The sequence below is a fragment of the Lepisosteus platostomus genome, chromosome 23, assembly GCF_059453375.1.
Source record: "Lepisosteus platostomus isolate fLepPlt1 chromosome 23, fLepPlt1.hap1, whole genome shotgun sequence".
NCBI classification, from domain to species: Eukaryota; Metazoa; Chordata; class Actinopteri; order Semionotiformes; family Lepisosteidae; genus Lepisosteus; species Lepisosteus platostomus.
Window position 1 is genome coordinate 14,320,063 of NC_142633.1, and position 24,713 is coordinate 14,344,775.

The window sequence follows — 24,713 nt, forward strand, 5'->3', positions numbered from 1 at the left end:
CAATTTTTAGAAATAAGCAATACTCGAATTACTATTTTTGAAAGAACGTTATTATTTTGCCCCACTTGAGATGCGATGGGAATTAATGGCAACAGCCAACGGTAACTGTTTAAGCTCTTTTGGAGTATAGTTGACTGATAAAAACGTAGCTATAAATTACTAAAAAATATATCAAAATAAAATAGTAACTAATTATAAGAAAGCAGAAATCTCATATAGACGTAGATTATTTAGTCCCTTTCCAATTTTAAAAAAAAATATGCTGTATATCTATACATTCGGAAAGGAGATTCTGTTAATTTGCCTTCTTATGACAACCTGACAGACCCTGATGTTTTCGGAGCATCCTCTTCATATAAAGACACAAGGAGAGTTTTGCGTCACTGCATATTAAAGTGCTGTTATGAATTTTTGCTGGACAATGGTCTCAGAATAACAAGAGGCACCGGTGGGCCTCGAGTATTTTTTATTTCGTTGCTTTGGAGTGGAGAGAAATCGACGTAAATCTGATGCTGCATTCGGTAGGCTATTTTTAAAATGTATTCAAGGGCCACTTACACTTGTTAAACATCCCTATTCTTAACCGCTCTTGTGCAAAAGGTATGAGTCCCCAAAATGTATATCGGACGTTTGAATGTATATTTAAGAATACATGAACAGTTTTAGAGATCACAGGACACACTGCAGAATATTGCTGTTCAACGCCTGAGTATAACTGTATTTCCATGAGTATAACTGTTTCCAGGTTTTACTGTTAATCTACATTTTCTAAAGATCTCAGACTACTGAGCTTTTTTTCTTCTGAGGAGATTCGTTAATTACTTTAGTTCACGAGCAGATCGCCTTCACCACATTTTTCACAAGACTCGAGAGGTCAGTGCAAATCGTGTCACTATTGTATTTGATGTTCACGATCAATCAAAAGGATATCGAAAGGGGGATTTTTGTGTTTTCCTTATTAACGTTGCTTGTTTTTTGTTGTTCGTTTCTGTGTCTGCTTTATTTATTCTCAATTAATGTACCCCAATAATCAAACAAGCAGCAATAATAGAAATGAATGGAATAAAAAATGAAAACAAATCCCAACGATAAATCTCGGCTTTCCTTGGGAAAAAGGGCTCAAGTTAATTATATATATATTGGAATCTGTTTTTGATTTATAGCGTTGTGACAAGCAATTGAGAAAAATGATGGGACGTTCCCTGCTTCCACTCCAGCTCTCTATTCAAGAGTTTCTCCTTGGTCAAAGGTCGGATCTAATTATTACCAGAGAGTCAAAAGTCCTCACACAAGGAGTATATAACTCTAGGTTCTAGTCTCTGCGTGGGAGTAGAAGTAAACTTCACGAAATCTGACAGTCTTCTTAACTTCAGCTTTGGATTCATTTTCAGGTAACATGAGCGAAGAGCAAAACAAACCGTTTTTTAGACTTTTACTAATCCGCTTTTTGGTCATAATTCAAATCGTCCTGATCTACCACTGCATAGCGGTAATAATGAAGTACCGAATAATTATTACAGGAACTCAAAATAAAATGATTGTCTAAACTTGCATGTCTTTGCAAACCTTCAAGTACTGAACATGCAGAGCAATGATCAGGCGTTGTTACTATTATTATTCTGTCATTTGCACCTGTTCTCACGTTTTGAACTGCAAGGTTCTTTTTGTTTCATCTAAGTTGTTGAAGGCCTTTTATGGGTAAAATGGATAATTGCGCAAGATCATGCAAAATACTCTTAACTCTTAATACTCTGTTGTTTTTTTCATATTCAAATTATTAAATTCCTTCAAAAGAATTGTTCAGAGCTGCGCATTAACTGAGCAGCAACATCAATTTAGTTTATCGCTCAGTTTGCATGTTAATCGTTTCAAGGCGATTTTGAATTTATGAACTGAACTCGGGACTTGTTTTTTAATATTTGTGGTGCACAAACATTTTAAAATGTAAACTAGAATAAACAGTGCTTAAAACGTGTCTGGTCTCATAACTGAGAATTGGGAACAGTTTTTCGCAATAGAAAGGAATCTTAATGAGGAAAAAATTACGAATAATCATCTGTGATTTCTTAATTAAAAAAAAAAACATTAATTTCTCAAGAAGCTCTGTGGTAAGTCAGTCTTTATGAGATTATAATTGAAGGTACCCTGTATCCCGTCACTTTCAGGAGTCTGTTACAACAGATGCTCACAGGCTTGAAACTTGAGTCTTTTCAGTGTTTTGCCATGGGAAAGTTATCAGGGAAATAATGAGAAACGAGAGTTTTAATAATGTAATGCTCACATATTAGACAAAGAAGTCCGTCAACAGCAGCTGTTATATTCTCCCTAAACTGCATTCCCAGTGTAGTCACTTGGAATGATTAATAGCAAAAAGAACTGGACTACAGAAGTGTTGCCCTAACGAGACACTTCAAATAAACATTGATCACAACCATGCTGGTGTTTTTAAACCGCCTAACTGGAGTTTTAGTGCCTTATTAGTGCGCCTGGGGTTTCTTTTCTCCCAGCTGCTACTGTTCTTCCTTGCATAAACAGCAATTCAGTAGGATTGGCAAGCACCACATCATGGTACATTTCCATTTGTGCGGACACACTCTTACCGCCTACTTATTTACCTGCTAGCCGACAAGGAAATCGACGAGACTGCTACTCCCTCGGACTCTCACATTATCGTGAAACACTTTTATGCTGAAACATCTGTTTAACAAGTGGTGGTTTATGCAGCTTCGTTTACAGGGAATAAATCATATTTATACAAAAATTACTTTTTTTTCAGATTTTTGTAAAAGTACAACAACCACGGCAAAGTGACTTGTTGGTTTTCCAGCTGTGTGCAATAGAGGAATGGAGCCCCAGGATACAGATGTGCGGTACACCAGCTGGAATGAGAGCACCCGGGATGACGTACGCATGACTGGGTCTTCCTCTGCGTCCGGAGTGTTAGCGTGAGATCATTTTACCATTATTAATACAGCCCTGGCAAAGAGTTTCAATCACGCATGTGTAAAGACAAGGCTCATACTAATAGTAAAGGCTGAAGGTGGTGGTCGAGATAGGGATGTACATTTTCACTAATGAGTGTGATATACCTTTAGATAGATAGAATGATCCTAGCGTGTCTGAAACTCAGGTGTATTTTTTTTGCTCTGGCAGGTGCTATGATAAGATGTTCACCGGAAATCTGGGAATCGCTGTGAAAGTGGCGGCAGTCCTTGTTTTCATGATCGTCATTTACCTCATTGGATACGTTTCTGGGTACTACGTTCACAAGTGCAAATAGGAGACATTTAAAGTATAAATGAAGCAAATACTGTCGGAATTTGAAAAATAATAATCCCATTATTTACGGATTACAACCAAATGTCAATATCGAATCCTGTATAGCCCTTTAAAACATGTAAAGTAACATAAATGAACACGCTGTACATCTCTGACGTGGAATGTAAATGTATACAAGTTTTTTTTTAAGTAAACAATCACTGTCTGAATGTGAAAAGTTATTCTTGTATTCTGTGTGTGCTTTCATGCTGGGCAATTTTCAGAGCGTTTTATCCACGGTGAGCTCTACATCCTGGAGAGTGATGGTGTCCTCGGGTTTTCCATCTGACCTCTGAATAACTTAATGGAATCAATTATTTGCTTAATTAGGAAACGTTCACATGCATTCCAGGCCTGCAGGACAATGGCCGTGTGGTTTGAAATACCTGCTCTATTGGGTTATGTAGCACGTCTAAGCTTTATGAATATGACTGAAATTGTCATTATCTTCATTCTTTTTAGTATGGAATCATGCCTCTCATACTAAATTTCTACTGTCATTCCAAAGTAGAGAAATCAAAATGAGAAACCTGGTTAAGGAAAAGTGCTCCTTGTGTTCCTGCAAGTTCGTTAAAAAATGTTGCAAATGAATCAGGCATTTCCTGTTACAGTGTGGAGGCTGCCAGTTTTAACCTGGTAACTTTGAAGTTGACCAATCCTGCACACTCGTACTTTCCAATTAAAGCAAAGAAATGGGTGTATCAGCTCTGCGTTTCATTCTGTAGGGAGACTGGGAGGGTTATAAAATCACTGAATCACCCAGAGAAACTAAATGCTCAGAGTTTTGTATCACATCTGAAAACATTCTAGGTTAGAAGGCACAACCTGTTTAAATATACTGTTTGTTTTACTTTGTATTTTACTGATCTCATTCTTTGTATTTTTCTGCTGTTGTGGTTCCATTTTCTTCTGTACAGCCCTCTGGCATAGTTGTAGTTTTAAACGGTGCAAATTAAACTTAAATGTTTCATTATCATATGACAAGGTTTTTGTATCCTTTTTTTAATGTAATGACATCATAAAACATATTACATTTTTGTTTTTAAAATACTTTGAGATATTTGTTTAAACAGGCCAATATAACCTTAAAGGGATTGAAATCTGTACTTCAAAGATATTTTTTATAACTAAAAACTGTTCCTTCCAATATTTGATTTTGTAGAGTTACAGTATAAACAGAGATATATAACTTGAACCACAGTTTCATTAAAATGGTCAACTAGTATCTCTCAATGGCAGAAATGTCTTTAAATTGTCTACATAAAATCATGAAAAAAATTCCCAGAAGAATGTTAATATTACATTAAGATAGCAAATATCTCAAATGCAGTAGTATTCTGAAATTAACTTATACATTATTCTAAGCAGATCAGGTTAGTGACTCTCTTTGACTATAAAAAGATCTTCCCTTCTTGTGTGTCTTTGAAGGCTGCAGATCAGGTAGTTTAAGATACAGTATAATTGATACTGAAAGAAACAGGTCTGCCCTGGCTTTCTGGTACCTACTGATAAAAGGCTGGCGAAACAATTGCTGCGTAGGATAAAGGTTTTGTTTCATTTGACCATGCATTCATGGAAACAAATGAAGAGGGTTTTAGGTATCTAAGTCCGATATATAAGCTATTTACTCTACTCAATACAAGAACTAAAGGCTGACATCTTAAGTATCTGAAACATATACTAGTGGAAAATGTTTCCTTAAAGTCTTATACTGTTACAAACTAGTAGGCCTATGCAGCTACCTTGTAGGCTGATCGGCTCAGATCTCAGAAGCGAAGCAGGCAATGTGATAGGTTGAAAAATCAGGCTGCCACTGTAAGTACCATTAGTGGAACACTACGTGGAGCTCTTCTCTCAGGATCACAGTTTCCAAACTAATATTGCAGTTTGAGGACTGTAGGCGGTGCCGTCTTCAGATATGATGAGGAAAGTGTCCGACTTCATTAAAGACTGTCATCTTCCACACACATATATATATATACTGTATATACACACGGACAAAAATATTGTCGTGTTCGACAAAACCCTACAACATTACATGGAACGATTTCTAGAAATATAGTAGAAGTATATATTAAACCCAATATTAAAATGAATTATTGGTGAACAAGGATATTTACTGATCACCGCTGTAGAGTTCTGGCACTATTACAGATAATCGCAACGTACACGTTTTAGCAGTGAAATAAAGGCAGTCTCATGCGATAGTAACACTTTCAGAAGCGAAAAGATATTTGTTCAATGGAAGCTATATCATTGATTCCTAAATGTTCAGTAATTTGCCTCAGAACTGAAAAAAAAAACATTCATATTTCATAGCGGCATAGCACATTAAGTAAATGTAAGCACATGTAAATTAAGTGTTAGCAGGTTTATATACCTCAAAAATCAATTTTAAAAAAGAAGCGTACAGTATTAATGGAATAAATGTTGCATTTACAAAGTTCAGGTTGTGCTACCATTCATGGTCACGGCATGTGAAGGCACTGGCGCACGTGACGTGAGTGCCCTGAATGAATACAGCGCGAGCGACGTGCCTGTCGAAAGACAAGTGAAAATGGAAAAAACAACGACCCCTATTTTTAAAAGCACATACCTGGGAACAAACACTAGATGTGCTCTGAACAGCGGGGGCTACACAAGTCGTCAATCTCCCGGCTGACTAAACGGAGAGAATACCGCACAAGACTTGAGTCTGCCAAAACTGTCCCAAAAGCGCTGCGGTCCAGGTGTTCTCAGGGAGGTGAAGGATAGAGCCGCAGGTTAGAGCGTGTTTAGTCGCAGGTAGGCTACATGTCTTTCAACCTTTTAATAACAATGCACAACAGCTGAAAATACACCAGTTATTTCTCAAGAGACCGTGTTTTTTTGGTTCGATTCCTCTTTAACGGTATAGGGCCAGGATTACGTGAAGCAAGTTCGATCCAGGACGAACGGTTGCCTAATGGCAACAATTTAACATTCACGAAGCTAATAATATAAATAAAACATCGAATTGTACATTAATAAATAAAAAGGGTGCCGTCCCACTCATACTGGAGAGCAAAAGTAACATTTACAGCGCCTGACCACGATTGACCTTCTAAGCCTGTGGGGTGTTTGCAGAGAGCATTCATAGTCAACCGGTTTGAGGAAAGTTTTTTTTTTTTGTTTGAGCTTAAGAAACGTTGTCATCAGCTGTCAGTCCCCGTCGTAGACGATCTTGATGGCCGTGTCCTGCTCTGTGCCCGGGCCGCCGCTGGTGCTGTGCGTATCGCTTGCCGGAGAAAACAGGCTGGCGTTCACTTTCAAGACCCACTCGGCGATTCTCTGGCTCGTGTAATAGTCCTCCTCCGGCGGGGGGTGCGTTTCTCCATCGCCGTCCACGTCCTCCGCCCGTAGTGCGCGCTGATGTCCGCTTTCAGCCGCAGACCCTGTGGAAAAAGCCCCCGGGCTCTGTGGCGCGTTGGCGCCGGCACCAGGGAGCCCGGTGGTCTTCCCCGGGCTGTCGGGGGCGTTGTGGGCGCAGCCCTGGTCCGGCTTCTGTTTCTTAGCCGATGGATCGAGGGAAGCAGAACCTGGTTTTGCCGATTGGAGATGGACGCTGGACTTTTTACTGACACATTCTGTGCTTGTTAAAGCGGCGCTCAGTGGCTTTTCATATTGAAGGCATTTCGTGACTTTTTGGGCAGCGAGACTGGAGGGATCATACACGTGGAGTGATCTCGTCAAGGTCTCATTTCGCCGATCAGCTTGGAGCCGGCCTGACAGATTTCCTCCGTCCGGTTTTGCTTTGGACCGCCTGGCTTCGAGTCTCTCTTTCTCTCCGGGCTCTTCGCGTCCCAGACGCGGAGAAGGCGACGCGCACATCTTCATCCATAAGGACCGACCAGGGGAAATTCTGGATCCCTTGATCGGAGGCAAAAGCATGGTTCCCGTCAGGTCATCGGTGCTGTTGCGCCTGGGGGTGTATTTCTGCAGAGCTGCCACCACCAAAGGGCTGGATCTGGTTATCAGCCCTGCCGTGTTAGTCCGTTTGCCCACCGGACGAAAGGATGAGGCAGCTTCCGATCGCAAATTGTACGATGTACGTGGCCTGCTGGTGCACTTAACATTCATCTCCGACGGCTCTTCACCGGCCCCTTCTCCCGCTTCTATCCATTTGACCTTCCTGTAATTTCCCCTGCTCGTCTCAGACCAAGGCTGCTTCTTGTGTTTGACCCTGTGACCCGTCTTCATGGTCATTTTCCGATTATGTGGTCACCGTGGCCTGAAAGCTTATTTCGTAATCGCCGGTTTTAAATACGTCGACTTCACTTGGCGCTCAGGCGTTTTATACAGTTACCTGCTCTGTTGACGCCTCCTTTAGTCACTTCTAGCCCAACACAGAAATGTGATCGGTAACAGTACCCGACACGTTTTCTAGTCCCTTCCGAATTCCCATAGAGTTTCAGGGCGTCACTGATTCTGCTGTGCGCATCGTTACCTTGACGGTACAGAGCGGGCCCGATCAGGTGAAACGGGGTACAGTGCTCAGCCCTAGTCTCCCTTTGTGCTCACGCAACAAAGTCCTACCAATGCAAATGATCGTTTTTAAAGCATGCTTTGCTGTAGAAGTTTTTTTTTTAATCAATGACGCAAGCATCTTCTAATTTCTAAACATATTCTTGGACAGTTCCAGTTTTGGAGATAGGGTGTGGAGAACCCATGAGGTACAGTGAAGGTATCCATTGTAAAAGGGATATTTAATGTCAAGTGCAAACTGATACATGCTTTCTCTATGTGGAATCTCAGGCAGAACGATAATATCGAGTAATTATAGTGACCGGCGTAACTTTGCTTATGATCTGAAGTGCTAAAGACTCAACGGGCTGAATATTTTCATATGTCCCGTACAAAAGGAAAATAATTTTATCTGACAAACAACACAGACTACAGCTAACAACACAATATGAATCATTAAATTGTCATGCAGAATTCTTCCAGTACTAAGAAGTAAGAAGTGTTGGAAAAAATCACATCAGTTCCAAAAAGATAAAGAGCTTTCTTATGGGAATATTTATTTTGGAAAAGAAATTAGTTGTCCCATATAAAAACAAATTATGCAACAATTAAAGCAACATAACATGAAGTGGCCTTCCTTTCTCAGGAGTATTACATGACTTTACGTCAAAAAGCAGTGTTATAAAATGATGTGGGAAATAACATTACCAGTTACCTCACTCAATACCTAACAAGGTGCCCAGCCACGGTGTTAAAGCTGATACCCTGGGTTCCTTCAGGAAACAGCTGCCTGAGATCCTGCGATTGAGAGATAATAACTAGCAAACAGGCTAGATGGGCCTTCTGGATTCCACTCATTAGTAACTCTTTCCCTTCTTATTTTTTCACTTTTACAGCACAACAATACAGCAATATAGACGAACTTTCATTTCTTTCAGAGCCACTCCTGCTCAAAAGGATGCAGAGGGAAACAGGGCCGATCCCACAGGAACAGAGGCCTCACTCAGTGCTAGCGGATGACAGTCAGGTTTCTCACGTCCACGTTAAGATCCGTTTTGGATGGGTAGACCACTTTCAGGTTTCCATCAGTGTCCGCGATCCGAACCTGCTGTACAATGAGCTCCGGAGAGGCGGTTTCATCGCCGGGGGGCTCCACGGCCTCCTCCCGGCGCGCTGGACCGTCCTCTCCGTCTGATGTCGCTTCCTCCCGGTGGTCAAAGGTGAACTTGTTCAGCTCTGCCATTTTCTGGCCAAAGAAAGCAAAAAGGAGATAGGTAAGCACACATTACATCTGGCGGCTGGTGAAGTTAGGCTGATCTCTTTCTGAAATTTATCTAACAAGAACAAAACAAGTCACCAGAGTCACCTGTACAGTTTATTCACCTGAATAAAAACAGTACATCTCACACCAGTCAAGACCTTCCACCTGTGAGTATATGCATAAAAAACAACAATGAACCTTTATTATAAAGTGTGCATAAACCAATCATCACTTCTCAATATTTGCATATTTTTTTTATTTATAGCAGTCTTTGCAATTCTGTTTAAATAATCTTTGCAGCACAGTACAGATTCTGCAAGTACTGCATTTCTAGAATACACGTGGCTACAAGCACTGGAAAGTCCAAAGTCAGCCCTATTTCATAGTCCTAATCGCCACCCCTCAATTAAAATATTTATACACAAATACACGCTAATTATGATAAGTCTGGCTTATACATTTACAGATCTGAAATGTATACTTTACTCAAAGGATACCAAAAACTTTTTCCTTGAATTTTGTTTTCTCTTATTTTCTACCAACATAAATAACCAGGCTTTTCATCTTAAGAGCTTCTAATAGACATTCAAACACTTGCTTAAACAAAGTAAAATATTCAGGAGGTACCTGAGAACTGTAACCAAGAATGCACAAATTACAACAGGCAGCTTCTTGGAGCTCAGACAGTAGGAGGGCTACTGCTGAGGAAATGCAGGTGCTAGTTCTAACTTTCACAGCACGTTCCAGCGCAGCGAGAGCCCTCACTATCTAACAGCCACCCCTGAACGTGCTCCTTTACCAGAGTGCAGGATTTTCCATTTATTGTGTTACAACAGAGCACTTGTTTATCTGGGCTCAGATCTGCAATGACCTGTCATCTGCCTGCTGAAAGCTTTACTGAGCTGCTCGTGCCAAGCTCCATGTTGTTTATTATTCCTGTCAATTTGCAAATGACAACAATTATTTGTCGCGACCCTCACCAGGAGCAAGCTGTAGAAAAATTGAGATGAGATGACTATTTATACGGCAGATGTGCAGAAGACACATCACCTTTACTGAGCAGTGTTTTCAGACAATGCATTTATTTCGGTACCTTTTTCAAGCAGCTCTAGCTGCTTCAGAACGCTGCACATGGGTACAGGCACTATACACATGCTATTGAATGCTTGCATTAGCCTGTCCTAAAGGCATTCTGCAATAATATGACAGTTTCAGGTTTTATATGGCACTAAAAGAGCAAGCAGTGGCCAGACTACAATCTGTTGGCAAAAAAACATATCTGAAAAAATGTAACTTATTCTTTTTCTTTAGATCACGTGATGTGCTGAATAAATAGCTCAAGGAGAGAAATCAAGATAGTTAATTTCTCTCTGAGCAAGAGACAAACTAAAATGCCATTGTTTCATTCAGGTTAATTTCTGGTCATTTCCGATTATCAGATAAGAGATCAAAATGCAACGGCAGAGGAATCCTACTCCGTTGGGCCCCTGAGCAAGGCCCTTAACCCCAGCTGCTCCAGGGGCGCCATATAAATGGCTGACCTGCACTCTGACCCCAGACTACTCTCCCTGTCTGTGTGTCTCATGGAGAGCAAGCTGGGGTATGCAAAAAAAGACAAATTCCTAATACAAGAAATTGTATATGTCCAATAAAGTGATCCTTTCTTATGAACACTTTGGCGTTTAACTCCTTAAAATATGTATCTCACCACAATCAGAGAATCCATGATATCCTTGCAGATCTGCAGGCTGGTTGAGCTGGTCACTTCTACAAATAGCTCTCTAGTAGACTTTCTCATCTGGGGATGAGGGAAAATATGTCAATGATTTTTTTTGTTATGGCTATTCATGCAGTAAAAAAACACTGAAATGATAAGACCTATAAAAATCAGTTGTCTATGTAATCAAAAATGTAATGGGTATTCTTAACATTGGTGCACATCAGATATCGATGCAACCTTAATGGAAATATTAATTTTTCAATTGCTTTTTGGTTACTTGACTGATTCATTGTTCCAACAAGTGACTTATTCACACACTCAGCAGATGGTAAAAATGCCATCTAGCAAAACTGTTGAACCCTCTTGTGCGTCGTGAAGACTTTACAATGGTTAGCGTCTATTAGATAATCAATCTGTCACACAGGAGACAGAACCTCTTCTCAACCTCATAATTTGGCATCCAAGCACCACAACAAGTCTGCTATGACTGGAAAAAAGGGGCACAAGCTGGTTGGAGTACAGAAGGGTGAATATCATGAGTTTGAGCCATCTGCACAGAATGCTGTAGTAAGCAGATCATGGAGTCAGCATTTGCTATCAATATGAGGTCAAAAGAAACAAGATAACTGATAAGATGGGTGAGAATATATCCGGAGGGACACAATAAAATGGGCTACATAAGGTATGAGGAAATGTTTAATCCTGAAACTATGTACTTTGCACAGTTTTATGGATATATTGAACACATAACATCCTTCCAGAAACCAGTCTTCTACGAGGGCAATACCAGCTTGTTATCAATAGATGCTATGCTGAACACTACCACATAACCATACTGAGAGTGCCCAGCAGTGCCCCTGCCCCACTGATCCCACAGGCTGCTATGGTTACCTTTGTCTTGTCACTGTTGGTGATTGGCGGGAACGAGATGACATGATCGTCTGCATCAACCACACAGGGGTAGTTTTCCTTCCCATCCAGAAGCTGCAGGTACCTGAGACAAGCAGCATGCAAGACACAGCAGAGTGCAAACAACACATGAACCAGCTTGCAGAAATATTGAGAAAAGGGCACCACAAAAGCAGAACGCCAGCACTGAAGGTTAAAGACTTCTGTCCTGGATTAAGACATCTATGGTTATCATTAGAGTCTCTTATGCTGCTTACCGGGGTAGAATATACTAGATCAGGTCATTTAAAAGGAAAGTTTTTTGAAATGTTGAACATAAACAGAGCCCACACGTCCATTAACTATCAGTAACTGCTTGATCCTTAGACACGCATGAATGCGTGCAAAATGACAACTGAGAAATGCAGATCGACCTGTACAGCACGTGTGCGGACCCTTTCTGGACATCTGAGCATGGGGAGAAGATGCCAACAGACAGGGCCAGATTCAAAGCCAGCACCCAGGAGCTGTGAAGTGACTGTGCTATCCACTGCACACAGGAAGACATTGTACAGGAGAGACAGCTGCAAACAGAATCATAACTCAGAACCCGCAGTTCTTCACAAAATACATTTACCAAGGGTGGGGAACTTTTTGGAGGGTCAGCACTGGAGAGACTCCAGGCCGCTGGTGATGAAGTGCTGCAGTCATGCACCTGGTCTGTAATCTGTGATTAGTGGGGTGGGAAGGTCAAACACAGTCACTCACTTGTGGAGCCCAGACACATTCTGACGCCTCTTCTGTTTCCTCTGCTCCTCCGCTTCCAGCTGGAGCTGCCTCACTAAATCCGCCGCCTTCATCTCCTTCCGGCCCAGCGGGATGATCTGCCAGTTAAAACAAGCGTCTCTCACTGGCCCGTCACTGAGGCACAACCCAGTGAGCTTCTGTGAGTAGGCCCCTCTTAGGAAGATTAAAATGTTTTCTTCTCGACATGCAATATTCAGGACTTCTCTAAAGAGGATCAAAATCCTTACAAACTGCGTGGCTACGTTTAAGGGGTTAACTGCAATTGTGCAAAAATTAAATTTAAAGTTCAATGTTATCTTCAACAAGTTAATATTCTACTTGAGGTCAGACATATCCGGAGTTAATAAATATAATGAGCTGATAGCTACTAGATTTTCTGACGTTTCGTCTATCTTGTCTATCATTTTTAAAATATTCACTTATTTAGGCAATTTAAACTTTTATTTGCAGTGTCAGGTTGTACTGGATTGTGTGAAATCTAAAAGACTGAAAATACTAGATAACAGCCCACCTGTGATAAATATACAATTAGGATGAATATATATGCACTGTTTTCCAGTAGAGCCGGGATCACTGTCACAGTGACCAATAAGTCTTTAGACAGTTAATTGAAAAACCTAATTTGAATACATGTGTTGTTAATGGTAGCCCCTATTATTATCAACTTACAAATACTATTGTTGTTAACAAATGAAAAATGAATTTTTAGGTCATACAAATCATACAAAATAATGATTATGTGCTAAACACCCTGATCCAAGTCTCCAGACATCCTCATGGAGATCCTTCAGTGTAAAGATCGCTACGTGTCAATTGCACAGACTGATGTGCTGTGCCTCCAGCATGTATAACTCTATACCTGTCTTGTGCAATGTAACCGTACACAGAAACAATAACCCCCTGCTCAAGTGGAGAAACATTCAGCCTTCATTTATTATTAAGACTGGCCGTAACGTGAGGGCTGCATGCACCTAATTAAACCTGGGCTTCAGAAACCGGATTCTGCACAAAAGAAGAATCTGGCATCGCTCCATCCCTTACTAACTCCCCATCTTCTGCACTTTGAGTGACTGTTGTTTAAAATGCAGACCCACTTCGACTGCAAAACTGCAACTGGATTCCAGGAGCTTCCTGGGACAATAAAACACTAACCAGAAGAATTCAAGACAGACATGAAGAATGAGCTGCACAATGTCATTAGCGGCAGACTAATACCAGAAGTTTAGCAGGGGCTTAGACATCTGTGAATTTAACATTTGTGAATTAGCTTATTCGCGATTCGGTCTGGCCGTCTTGTATGGAAGAATGAAACCAAGCTGAAGGTTATCCGCAGCTTTCAAATCAGCTACAAAACAGACCAGGATCGAGAGACGAACCCAGCTAGTGACTGAGTCTTGTTTTTATATCTTAGCAAACGCTCCCGGTTGGCAGCCTCCAGTGCGAGCTGGAGATGACTCTACAAGTTTTATTACAGCGGGGCGTGCTGATCACGCAGGCAGAGAGACTGTGCACGCTGGATGCAGAGGAGGAATTTTAACAGATTGAGATAAATTTGTGATTACTGTTGTTTCTTTTAGTTGGTCAATGTTTTTTAACTAAAAGTCAATGCACAAGTTTTTTAATTATCACATTTTACATACTGTAATACTGCAAAACATTATGCAATAGTATAGTGGTGGTATATGTGATTTTGGCTGTTTGCAACAGTTCTCTGCACCGAGCACTCACAAAAGTTGAGAAGTAGAATATTAAATTTTTTTAAAAAAATTAAAAAACACAGAATGAATGGGCTCTGTTGTGGCTTCATTTATTGTGAGACGAGCTCAAACTGGAGCACTGACCAGAAAATCCCATTAATGATTCTTAAATCCAAGGCTTCACAAATCTATTTGCACATTTCATCTTCTGCCATTTTTCTGCAGCGGAAATTCAAAAACCCAAAATACCTCATGAGAGCCGGAAAACCTTTTTTTTAACGTAGTTGGAAAAAAAAAACTACTTTACCCCACTTCCCTTCACACCAAAAAAACAATTTAATTCTTGAAGAAAGTAAAGAAATAAAAATAGGCTGTGCTCATAACAGCAGGACTTCTACACTGAAGGAAATTTAAAATGAATGCGGGACATGTCAACATTCTTCTTCATTAACGGCACGGAAAGAATGAGCTTCATGCATCCCAGGGGTGAACAGGAGATTAGGGTGTTTAAGGAGCACATTACCTTTAGTGTTTTGGGTGGCCTTGCATCATACAGTAGAGGCCCTTTGATGAGCTGAAGGTCATGAGTCGCTATAGTGGCAGCTGTTCTCTTCTCGCAGATCTCATCGTGGAGCTTGATCTAAATTCACAACCACAGGGAGCTCCATCGGTCAAACAACCACAAAGCATTTTCTGGCAGTGCTATAATGGTAGAGGGTAAGAATATAGCCCGTGCTAACACTGGAGCTCCTGAAAGCTGTATATGACCAAAGTCACAAACTAAACAGAACCTATTTTAGTTCTTCAAATTTACAATCGGAAAAGCTTTGCTATTCAGTAACACCAGTGTGCCACCTAGTGTTTCACATTGGGAAAAAGCTTTCAAGAGGTGCAGCTGCCCACACCTTTATGAAGTGCAGTACATTTTCGTGTAAATTTGCAATATGATCATATTTTATTGTCGGATTTCTCAGAAATTTGTTTTGCCTCCAAGCAGCTATGTTTTACCCACACAGAGACTTTCAAATCACATACAAACATTACATTAAAAATAAATATTGCACTACTTAAAAGACATCAACTCCTCCATCGTCTTTATGCACCACTCCTACAGGAATCCACATAGTTTACCCCAGCCTGCAAGTTTCATTCCCCCCCACACTTGCCCTGAGCCCCCATCAGATTTCAGAAGCTAAGCCGGGTCGGGTCTTGTCTGGTCTAAGTTAGGGGGCCTTGAAGGAAACCGGTTTCCTACTGTTAGGCGGCATCTGTGAATTAGTGGGTGAGACTCTTCCCTCTGCATCACAATTTCCCCCACAAATATCCCAGCAGGGTGACCCTGGACTCAGTAGGAGGAGCCATTCTCCAGATCAGACATTAAACTACTTGGCCATTGAAAATCCCAGGGCTGTTCGGAAGGGTAGGGCCATGTACCATACATGTGGCTCTGTGAACGAGCAGCTCTATCTTGGCGAGAAGAACTGCCTTCAAAGGCTGACCCTACAGCGTGCCCGTTCTGTGTTTCTGTGCAGACACCGCATTCTGCTTGGGTTTGGCTCAGATGACTCTCCTGCCGGCTCTGCCGCCCAACCTGAGACAAACCCCAAGAGTTTCGTTACCTGCGCTGTGAGAAACCGTTTCAGGGCATTGCCGGGCTTCAGGTTCATCCCCTTCACCACACAGCACACGATGTAGGGCCGCACGTCTTTAACCGCTGGGGTGGCCTTTACTGTGAGTGCAGCTGGGCTCTCGGAGACGTGCAGGATCCTGACCACCATCCGATTCAGATCCTCCTCCTCCTCCTCCGTCTCTTTTTTGCTCTTCTGTCGCCTGTCAGCTTTCTTCTTCCTCTCTTTCTCCCTCCCCGCCTCCTTTTCCCCAGCCTCCTGGGGTTTGCCCTTTCCTCTCCCTCTCCCACCGGCTCGAAGGTAGTCCAGGACGGACTTGGTCTGACAGCCATTCACCATCTTCTCCAGACGCTTATCCTTCAGGCTGTTGCCGCGAAAGTTGATCTCCTTCAGCCTGGCGCAGTCGGCCAGCTCGGCGGGGATGTCAGTCAGCTTGTTGTTAGACAGATCCAAATTCTACAGGACACAGACAGAATAAAAAGATCAGCCTTGACTATTCCACTGGGTACATTTCAGAGGATCAGAGCAAAAACCTACAGCAGGTATTTGATATGACAACTGACAATTTGAGATGACCATCATTGCCACCTGAAAGACCTCTGTCACCAGTTACCCACTTCCAACTTTTTAAATGGCAGGTCAAAGGTATTTACTGCCAACATAATAGACGCTGAGAAAAATTCCGAACACATGCTGTATTGTTGTGAATTTGATACAATTTAACTTAGCTCATTTTCTCCTCTTAAGCACTTGTACTGCTAAGGCTTATTGATACAAACCTTGAGAGCGGTCAGACAATGGATTTCTCCGCTCAGCTCCTCGATTGCGTTCTCCGAGGCTATGATCGTGCTGAGCAACTCCAGCTCATCCGAATATAAGTCGTCAGGGAACTTGGTGATCTCATTTTTGGAGATGTTGATGGAAGACAGCTTTGTGCACCTGCTGAGCCCGCCGGGCAAGGTTTGGATCTTATTGCAACTGATGTTCAGAGTGGTGAGCTCGCCGAGCTGTGAGACTTCATCGGGTAAGGAAACCAGCTCGTTGACGGAGACGTCCAAGACTTTCAAAAACTTGAGACTGCCTACGCCTTTGGGGATCTCGGACAGTTTGTTCCTGCAGAGTATCAGACTCTGGAGATGGAGGAGATTCTCGATTCCCTGATGCAATACCCGGAGACTCGGACACTGGCTGATTTCAAGGTAATTCAGGAGTGTTAATTCGTATATTTTGGGATTCAGCCCCCCAGCTTGCTGAATTTTCTTATCGATGTTGGCTCCCTGCAGGACGAGCTCTCGTCTCTTCTCTTTCTCAGCCTTTTCAATCTCTTCCCACCGGTTTACACTCTCGCCCTCCATGCTGGTGAGCTGAACTCCGGAGACAGAAAAGAAGGAACCCACACCCGGAGGTAGAATGAAATCTGCTTCCGGGTTGTTACTCGGGAAGTCGCAGGATGTAACCTAGTTGTTGTCAAACGGTGGTTATGGAGATGAAGCTAGAGAAATGGGTGGAAGTAAAAACTACAAAAAATAAATGCTAAATATTAGTATATTAATTTGTGATGCTTCAGCACCACTGTTATGGTTACTAAAACCAGACCAAAGTTTTATGTCAATCAGTTTAAGTAGAATTGATTAGTTTAATTGAATGCCAGCACTGTTTTTCGATGTCTGTTTTGAAAGCTGTTTCGATTTCAATCTAAATTAATTTGACTTTATAACGTCACATATAGACGGACAGCGAAACAACATTTGGGTAGGTCAGAGAACATTTTGTTATTAGAGGAAAGGTTTTTTTGACAAACTTTGCTTCGTTCTTGTGCAGCTACGTTCTGTAGTTCTTTGTGTCTGATTTTATCGTTTTTATACAGAGACGTTCAATTCATTTTTTATTTCTTAATCAGAAACAGTCGTCAATATAAACAATAACTACAGCAAGCGCGACAAAGCAGCTTTACCTACATCTATGCACATGCAGGGTGTAAAGGATTGTTCTAGAACAAATCTTTAATATTCAGCCTATGGTGTGCAATAACCTTAGGTTTCCAGAATTCCTTTTATGTTTGTATTCAAAGGATTTATGCAAAACGGGTTGTTTTTCTAAAAGTGTTCGAAACGGTGTAGCTTTAAACAACTGGAAATATCAACAACTTGATGTAGGTCGCGTCTTCAGTGGCACGAGCGATTCACGTATTTTAATTCATTTTTATTTCTAGGAAATGCTTGTGAATCTCGCCTTCTTGAAGGGATTTGACTGACCCCGGTACAGCAGGCAAGGACTACAATTTGATTTTGCCGTGCGTTTTTAATGACGCTGAAGCTGTGCCTAGAGGTGAGTTTTTCACGAAAGTCCTACAGCAAGGTTCGTTCTTCTCACGTTTCTGTTAGAATCCCTGATTCTGCTTAAGATTGACAAGTCATGTGGTATCCCGCTGTACGCTGAAGAAGGCATAACTAAGTATCTAGCTCCCTCCAGAGGTTATTTTCTATACAAATCAAATATATTAGGGCTTCGATCCACTTAACACTACTGAAATTGAGATGATTCAGCAAGGCGTAAATAAAACTTGAAATGGGTGGTTAAAAAATGACGAGGGTCTCTCTCGAAAACAGTAGGGGTGTTACCCTGTCGTCCTGGCCAAATGTCCTCCAGGCCTTTACCAGTCATGGCCTCCTAATAATCCCCATCTGTGAATTGGCTTCATTACTCTGGTCTCTTCCCCACTGAGAGCTGGTGTGTGGTGAACGTACTGGTGCCCTATGGCTGCCGTCGCATCATCCAGGTGGGGCTGCACACTGGTGGTGGTGGAGGGGATCCCCATTACCTGTAAAGTGCTTTGAGTGGAGTGTCTAGAAAAGCACTATATAAGAGTAAGGAATTAGTATATTAAAGTAAGGGTCTTTAAAATCCAGGTAAAGCATATGTGCAACAAATGTATTAAAGATTGGAGAGGTTAGGTGGTACAATGGCTAAGGAGTAGGGTTTGTCACTGAGTGGTCCTGGTTCAAGGCCCAGACTTTACTGTCACCTTATGGTATAACCCCTGAACAAGTTACTGCACATCCTTGTACTCTGTCATTATGATGAACCTTGTTGGTATACACGTATTACACTCCAGTAAAGGGCAAGTGAAGTTGTTCATTTTTTGCAAGTGAATTTTTATTTTTCAAACTCATTTGACTGCATCACTGTATCCCATGACCCTTTTTTGCAGTCTGATGCTATTGTACGGTCCCTCTGGGATTATTGATCATCTGTTGGTCCCCTCCCCTCATCTGGGAAAGACTGAGCAAATCCTTTCTTTTTTAGTCTAGGCACAGATTATACTTTAAAACACTCTCTCCCTGAAGGTCTTTCCATTACATATCTCAGGCTACCCGTTCATCTGTAGATATTATGACAGTGTTCATTATGAACACCGTGGTGCCTGTGTCCTTAATTTTCTGAGTCACAAAACGTGCTGCCTCCTCTTAGCTGGCCAGACATATGACGGCACCATACAGCTCATTTGTCTAGCATCCCTCCCTGTATTTTCTCAAACTACCACGCAGATTGCTCAATCCTACAGACTCATTAAGATTTCGTAAACATTGACTCCTCGAGAGACTTCAGCATCTTCTCTTGTACATGGAGCAGCCAAACGAAGCCAGTTCAGGTCTGTCCAGCGACTGCAGCACCCCTCAGTACAGCATTCATCCCAAGCCACCACACAAATTGACGATCCCCGCAGTCTGGTAACCAGCCAAGTTGCCTAATATTGGGAGTCTGTTGCTCACAGTCTTGGCTTATCCTATTTGGTGAGCAGCATTCTTCTATAAACATTGATCCCCCCAATACAGTGCTGTTACTCATGCAACACATCTTGATTCTGAGTACAGATACCCATCTGCTCCTGGATCACCTACCAGCAGAGTGCCCTCACAGGCACTGTGGGCCTCTGGCACTTTTCCTTGGTTTAAGGTAGGGTGATCATGCCATCACCCACGAGGCCCTTCCTCTGCAGACTGATTCTTTTGCTCAAAGCTACAATTAGTTAATTAATGGACTGATATTCTGTTACTCCAGTACAGCCTATTCCAATACCTCATTTCCCAGACACCTGAGTGCCCTACATTAATTAAGCACAGGTGTGTCTACCATTCCTGTTTACGAGTACTTAGCTCTCAGTAGCCATCTTGGCTCAAACTGGGGCCACAGTGTGGCTTTGTCCTCTTAAGGGCCCTATGGATTCTAACAGGTGCAAGCTCCAAGTAAATAATAGAATGATATACCAGGATCCATACTTAGACCATTTATTTTTCTTTTCCATGGTTTTCCACACTTTGTATTCTGCTTTAGCTCACCTGCCTATGTTCTGCCATGCATTTACCACGACTGCACTGTACCTTTTGTATTTTACTCCAAGTCCACCATGACATATCACAGTGAGCTCGATCAGTTGTAATTTCTGTATAAGAAATAATTAATTTGCTTTCTAAAATCTGTAATGAAGCAATTTTCAGATCTGTGTTTTTCAAATGGACAACTGTAGAAAGAGTATACAAGATTTAATTCAGTGTAGGAATGAAAATGGCACATTGTGCATATTCTGTGTAGAAGCCAGTCCTACTGACGCAGTTGTGACCCTTGAAATATAGATTGCAGTCGTGATAGTTTTGCAGACAGCTCCCATTTAGTTGCTTATCTCTATCCTTAGCCAATATGAAGCCCTTGTAAACACCCTTGTTTTCATAACATCAAAACAGCATGTTGTGCTTCCAACACTGGAGCCATTGAAAAAAATAACTTTCTACATACAGATAGACCTCCTAAAGTCTTGAACCCTAAGCATCTAGTTTATTTGAAATCGCCAATGGAGCGCCTTGGCTCAGGGCTGCTAGTGCTGTTGTGCTCTGTTCGGCACCAAGATTCAGTGCTGACTCGAGAAAAACTGTGTTAACTGTGACAGCTCCCTTGAGACCGGAGAGCTCCTGGGAGTTTTAGCGGTGGCTGAGGTGCCAAGAGAGCCTTGGTGGACTAATCGTAGGCCTACCATGAGTGGCGCTCAGACAGTTGTTGGCTAGTGACATGTCCCAGCCTCCCACCTGCAATGTCTGGATCGTGGAGCTCTTCACTTGGGCAAGCACCTTTGCTAGCTGGCCTACTTCGGAGCCCGAGTAATATATCTTTCGACCAGTTTAAAAATTGACTGCATTGTGACGCATAATAACCTCTGTTTTTGCCTGTCTCTTTGCCTACTGTTGCAGAATGCCACACAAGATAGGGTTTGTAGTGGTCAGTTCCTCTGGACATGAGGATAACTACAATGCCAAGGAGCTGATGGTTCATGCCCCCACCGTCAATGGATGGAGATCAGCCAGGTAATTAGTAAGATTAGAGTGATGCATAACATGGAGATATGAATTGTGAGTTAGAGAAGCTCTTTGCTGTTTTAGTTAAAATATAAACAGCTTCTACTGTGGTATTCTCTATTGAGGCTTGTCATATTTATATTTCAGACTATCCTTTTCCTGTAGTTTCATTAAAAAAATCTGATGGCTCATTTCAAACTAGAGATATTTTTGTACTGTTATAAAGTGTCCACAATCCTATTAATATGTATGGGGGAAACTAATGGGGAGTGCATTCAGGTGAAGTCTCACTAGTGCATTGTACAATTTTAACATAACATCCTTTGATTTGAACTCTGCAGTCCTAAAAATATGGACAAATATTCCACTTTCTTTGTTTTTTGCTTCAACACATAGAAGATGTAATGGACACCTATCGTTTATATACCTTCTTCATGTTTTGTGTTTCCTGTGTTTATACTGTGTATGACCTGCATGTGCTGCTTAAATTTTGTCTAAATCCTGTTTTGCTAAGACCAGTTGAAGTTTCTGTGCCACTTCTGCAGTGTTTGCTAATACTCCCATTTTTGGTATTCTGGTACTAAAAGATGAAGCCACCTCTAATTACTGCACAAATCAGATTACACAAGAAAATTATATGCTGGAAAATTATATACTGTCACAGACAGTAACTTCACAGTAAACCCATTGCCATATTATCTGGGGCCTTTTTGTCCTTTGGCAGTTGGGATGGAAAAGTGAGCAAAACTCATTACTAATAATGACACATCTGGCTTTACGTAGGTTTTGCCCATACCCTCAGGAAATTACTCTACAGCTGGTGGAGCGCTGCCGCATCCGGAAGCTACAACTACTGGCCCACCAGTACATGATCTCAGCAAAGATTGAGTTCTACATCAGCGACAGTCTGCCAGAGTCCTTTTCACCCAATCCATCAGACAGGTTCTGCAGGCTTGGGTGAGTGCCAGCAAAAATTTTTCCTAGCCAGAAAATGGGCAATTTCCTTCCTAGCTGACAAGCAGAAGGCCTGGCGTTTTCACCTGGGAAGCATGCCCGAAAGCATAATAACGTGCTTCACTCCGAGGCAGGAACACTGGGAGAAAATGCCGGAGCTGGAGCTGTCTGTTCCTACCACCTACACTGATGTCACTTATACACTGGTTGCATGCAGAGAAGGCTACTTGAAAATGTGCTCAAAAAAGTAACCTGTTTTTAACAGCTAAGCGCTGCCTGAAACTATCTGTAGGACTGCTAGAGTCAAACATATGCAGACATGATGAATGGACTTAAATGCAGACACTCATGTTTTCATGTCATATGAAATGGCATTCTACTGGTTACTAATTTTAGGAAGCATTGTTTACCAAAGGTACAGTATGTCTGCCTTTCCTTTTTCTGATTGTCTCTCTGCTTCTGCTTTGAATTCTCAAATTCTACTCGTTACTACCTATTTTAGGTAGATACATTATTCGGATACAGAGAAAAAGCAGATTTTGAAAGGCTCCATGCACATGCTCGTAATACTCAACACTGTACAACTCTTTGCCTTACACCTGTTGTAGAGGTTTTGCGTTGGGTTTTGCACAGTGCATTTGGCCAACACAGTTCTTCAGGTTTCCTGGAAGGTTAAAGAAAAGACTTTACTATCTTTAGAAAATAATAGAAAATAAAAATAGATATAATTAGAAAATCATTAAGCAGTCCTGTAAAGCTAGAGTGTTTTCAATCCCAGTATTTAGTATACCTGGACAAATGATACACATGACTTTTGTAGCACTGAGCAGTTGTTGTTTTTCTAGGTATGTATCTCTTTCAGACAATGAGAAAACAGGGTTTAAAGCTCGGGAGCTGAAGTCTGTTCACGTGGATGCAGTTGGAACATATCTGAAGCTGATCTTTCACAAAAACCATGTAAATCGCTACAATCTGTACAATCAGGTGAGAGAAATTCAGTCTTTAGTAAGAGTATGAAGGGAATTAGAGAAGTTCAAGTTGGTAGTTGTGTCAGCATACGTAGGCTGCAAAGAAACCTTTACTTGTTCATTTAATGCAGAAAAGAGAAGAAAAACACAACGTTTCGACTGTGGAGCCTTCTTTTCTTCTCTTTTTAGCATGGGACAAACATTTACTTGTTCCTTTGAGGGGATTAGATCTATTCCATTTTATTATGTTGTATACTTCACACCTGAAGAAGGCTCCACAGCCGAAACGTTGTGTTCTCTTTCTTCTTTTTTTTCAGCATGGAATAAACCTATAACTTGTTCCTTTGCATACAAGTTTTTTTGCCATGTATCTTAGCATGGCTGACTTGAGTATACAAGAGTATATAAGTAGAAGGATACATCTTCCAAGTTATTTCTAAACTTACTCAGCTGATATTTATAATCACAGTGTTCACTTTAGCTCAGAATTAAGTTTTTCTTCATTGCAAAAGAAACATTTTAATGAAATTCATAACAAGTGACCTGATGGTATATATTCTTTGCAGTCTTTGGATTAAAAGTTTTGAATGCAAAAACTTGTTAAAATTCAAACTGTTTTTTTTTTATTTATTTCAGGTTGCATTAGTTGCTATAAATGTTCTTGGAGACTCGGTAGACAGCAGTGAAATGGATGTGATTGTGAGTTCATTTATTGTTTAATTTCACCTTTCTGAGTCATTTGTCCCTGAATATATCTTGGAGACTTGTGCTACAGTGCTTCAATAATGTTATCTGTGGCAGTACTGCAGAAAAACCCTAGAGGGAGCTGTTTACATTCTTTAAGTTGATACTGTATGAGCAGCTTCCTTTTCAGCTGACATGCCTCTGGACTTTTTTCACATCTGGATTCAGATTTTTAATTTGTGGTCAGTTTGATTTAAAGAATAATACTGAAACACTGTCTCATAGAATTTGATAAAATACTTCATACAAAAAGTGCCTATATTTACATAAGATAATGGTGTGTTGTTTTGCTGTTGGAGGGTTGAGGAAATTTTAAGTGGTTTTCTCTGTATGCTGCAAATACATCCAGCTGATTAACTTGCACTGTTTGAGGTGGAGGAAGAGGAGAGGAATGCAGTAATATGATGAGAGTGCTGCCTAACTGTGTGGGATGTTTTTGCAAGGGTTGGACACGAGTAATCTGATAAAAGTGCAGACTGACCTCTGCTGGATGAAGAGATTGATTTTTTTATGTAAAAATGGATTCCTCCAAACAATTACAGCATTGTTACAGAATAATCTGTTGGAATCTCCTTCCATTTCTAGGATAGCAATTGCTTTATATTCACTGGGAATGTGTTGCAAATTACTGTACTCTGTTGCACTTGTTTCCGGAGATAGATTACGGGTAGTTAACAGTACTTTCATGCTGTCTTTTTCTCACTGTGTTTGTATAACAAAACTTGATTTAACCGTTTCACATTAACATACACTATAGATATTTCAATTGTTAAATTAAAATGGAGATAACTTGCATTTTTTTTAAATTTCTTACATTGCATGCAAAGTTAAGTATATGATTTAGAATAATATGGCTTTTATTCTAAACTAGCTCAGAATAGTCAGTCTTTTTGCTGTT

The 24,713-nt window shown here is 41.1% G+C and overlaps 3 protein-coding genes across 8 annotated transcripts in view; 2 read left to right on the forward strand and 1 right to left on the reverse strand.

The window, feature by feature from the left end:
- Positions 1-1,254: 1,254 nt before the first annotated feature.
- smim1 (small integral membrane protein 1) lies at positions 1,255-4,296 on the forward strand. 2 transcript variants are annotated; one of them, XM_088617455.1, is made up of 3 exons: positions 1,255-1,391; positions 2,777-2,945; positions 3,154-4,296. In XM_088617455.1, exons 2-3 carry the CDS (start codon positions 2,845-2,847, stop codon positions 3,278-3,280), a joined length of 228 nt encoding a protein of 75 aa, XP_088473581.1. In that variant the 5' UTR covers positions 1,255-1,391; positions 2,777-2,844; the 3' UTR covers positions 3,281-4,296. The 2 variants fall into 2 exon arrangements, with proteins under 2 accessions (XP_088473581.1, XP_088473582.1); XM_088617456.1 differs by having other exon boundaries at positions 1,258-1,391; positions 2,828-2,945.
- Positions 4,297-8,525: 4,229 nt separating this feature from the next.
- On the reverse strand, positions 8,526-17,204 carry lrrc47 (leucine rich repeat containing 47). The gene is made up of 7 exons (XM_088617452.1): positions 16,581-17,204; positions 15,793-16,257; positions 14,697-14,813; positions 12,438-12,553; positions 11,673-11,775; positions 10,770-10,859; positions 8,526-9,046 (listed from the first exon to the last, which is right to left on the reverse strand). Exons 1-7 carry the CDS (start codon positions 17,154-17,156, stop codon positions 8,810-8,812), a joined length of 1,704 nt encoding a protein of 567 aa, XP_088473578.1. The 5' UTR covers positions 17,157-17,204; the 3' UTR covers positions 8,526-8,809.
- Positions 17,205-17,224: 20 nt separating this feature from the next.
- The window catches only part of cep104 (centrosomal protein 104), a 32,279-nt gene continuing 24,790 nt past the window's right edge, over positions 17,225-24,713 (forward strand). For 2 of the 5 annotated variants that reach the window (XM_088617447.1, XM_088617449.1), the window contains exons 1-6: positions 17,226-17,553; positions 18,014-18,129; positions 21,045-21,158; positions 21,933-22,106; positions 22,949-23,087; positions 23,708-23,770. In XM_088617447.1, coding sequence (XP_088473573.1) covers positions 21,046-21,158; positions 21,933-22,106; positions 22,949-23,087; positions 23,708-23,770 — 489 coding nt within the window. In that variant the 5' untranslated portion in view covers positions 17,226-17,553; positions 18,014-18,129; position 21,045. Of the gene's footprint in view, positions 17,554-18,013; positions 18,130-21,044; positions 21,159-21,932; positions 22,107-22,948; positions 23,088-23,707; positions 23,771-24,713 lie in introns of all 5 variants that reach the window. The other 3 variants (XR_015929673.1, XM_088617450.1, XM_088617448.1) reach the window with 3 other exon arrangements.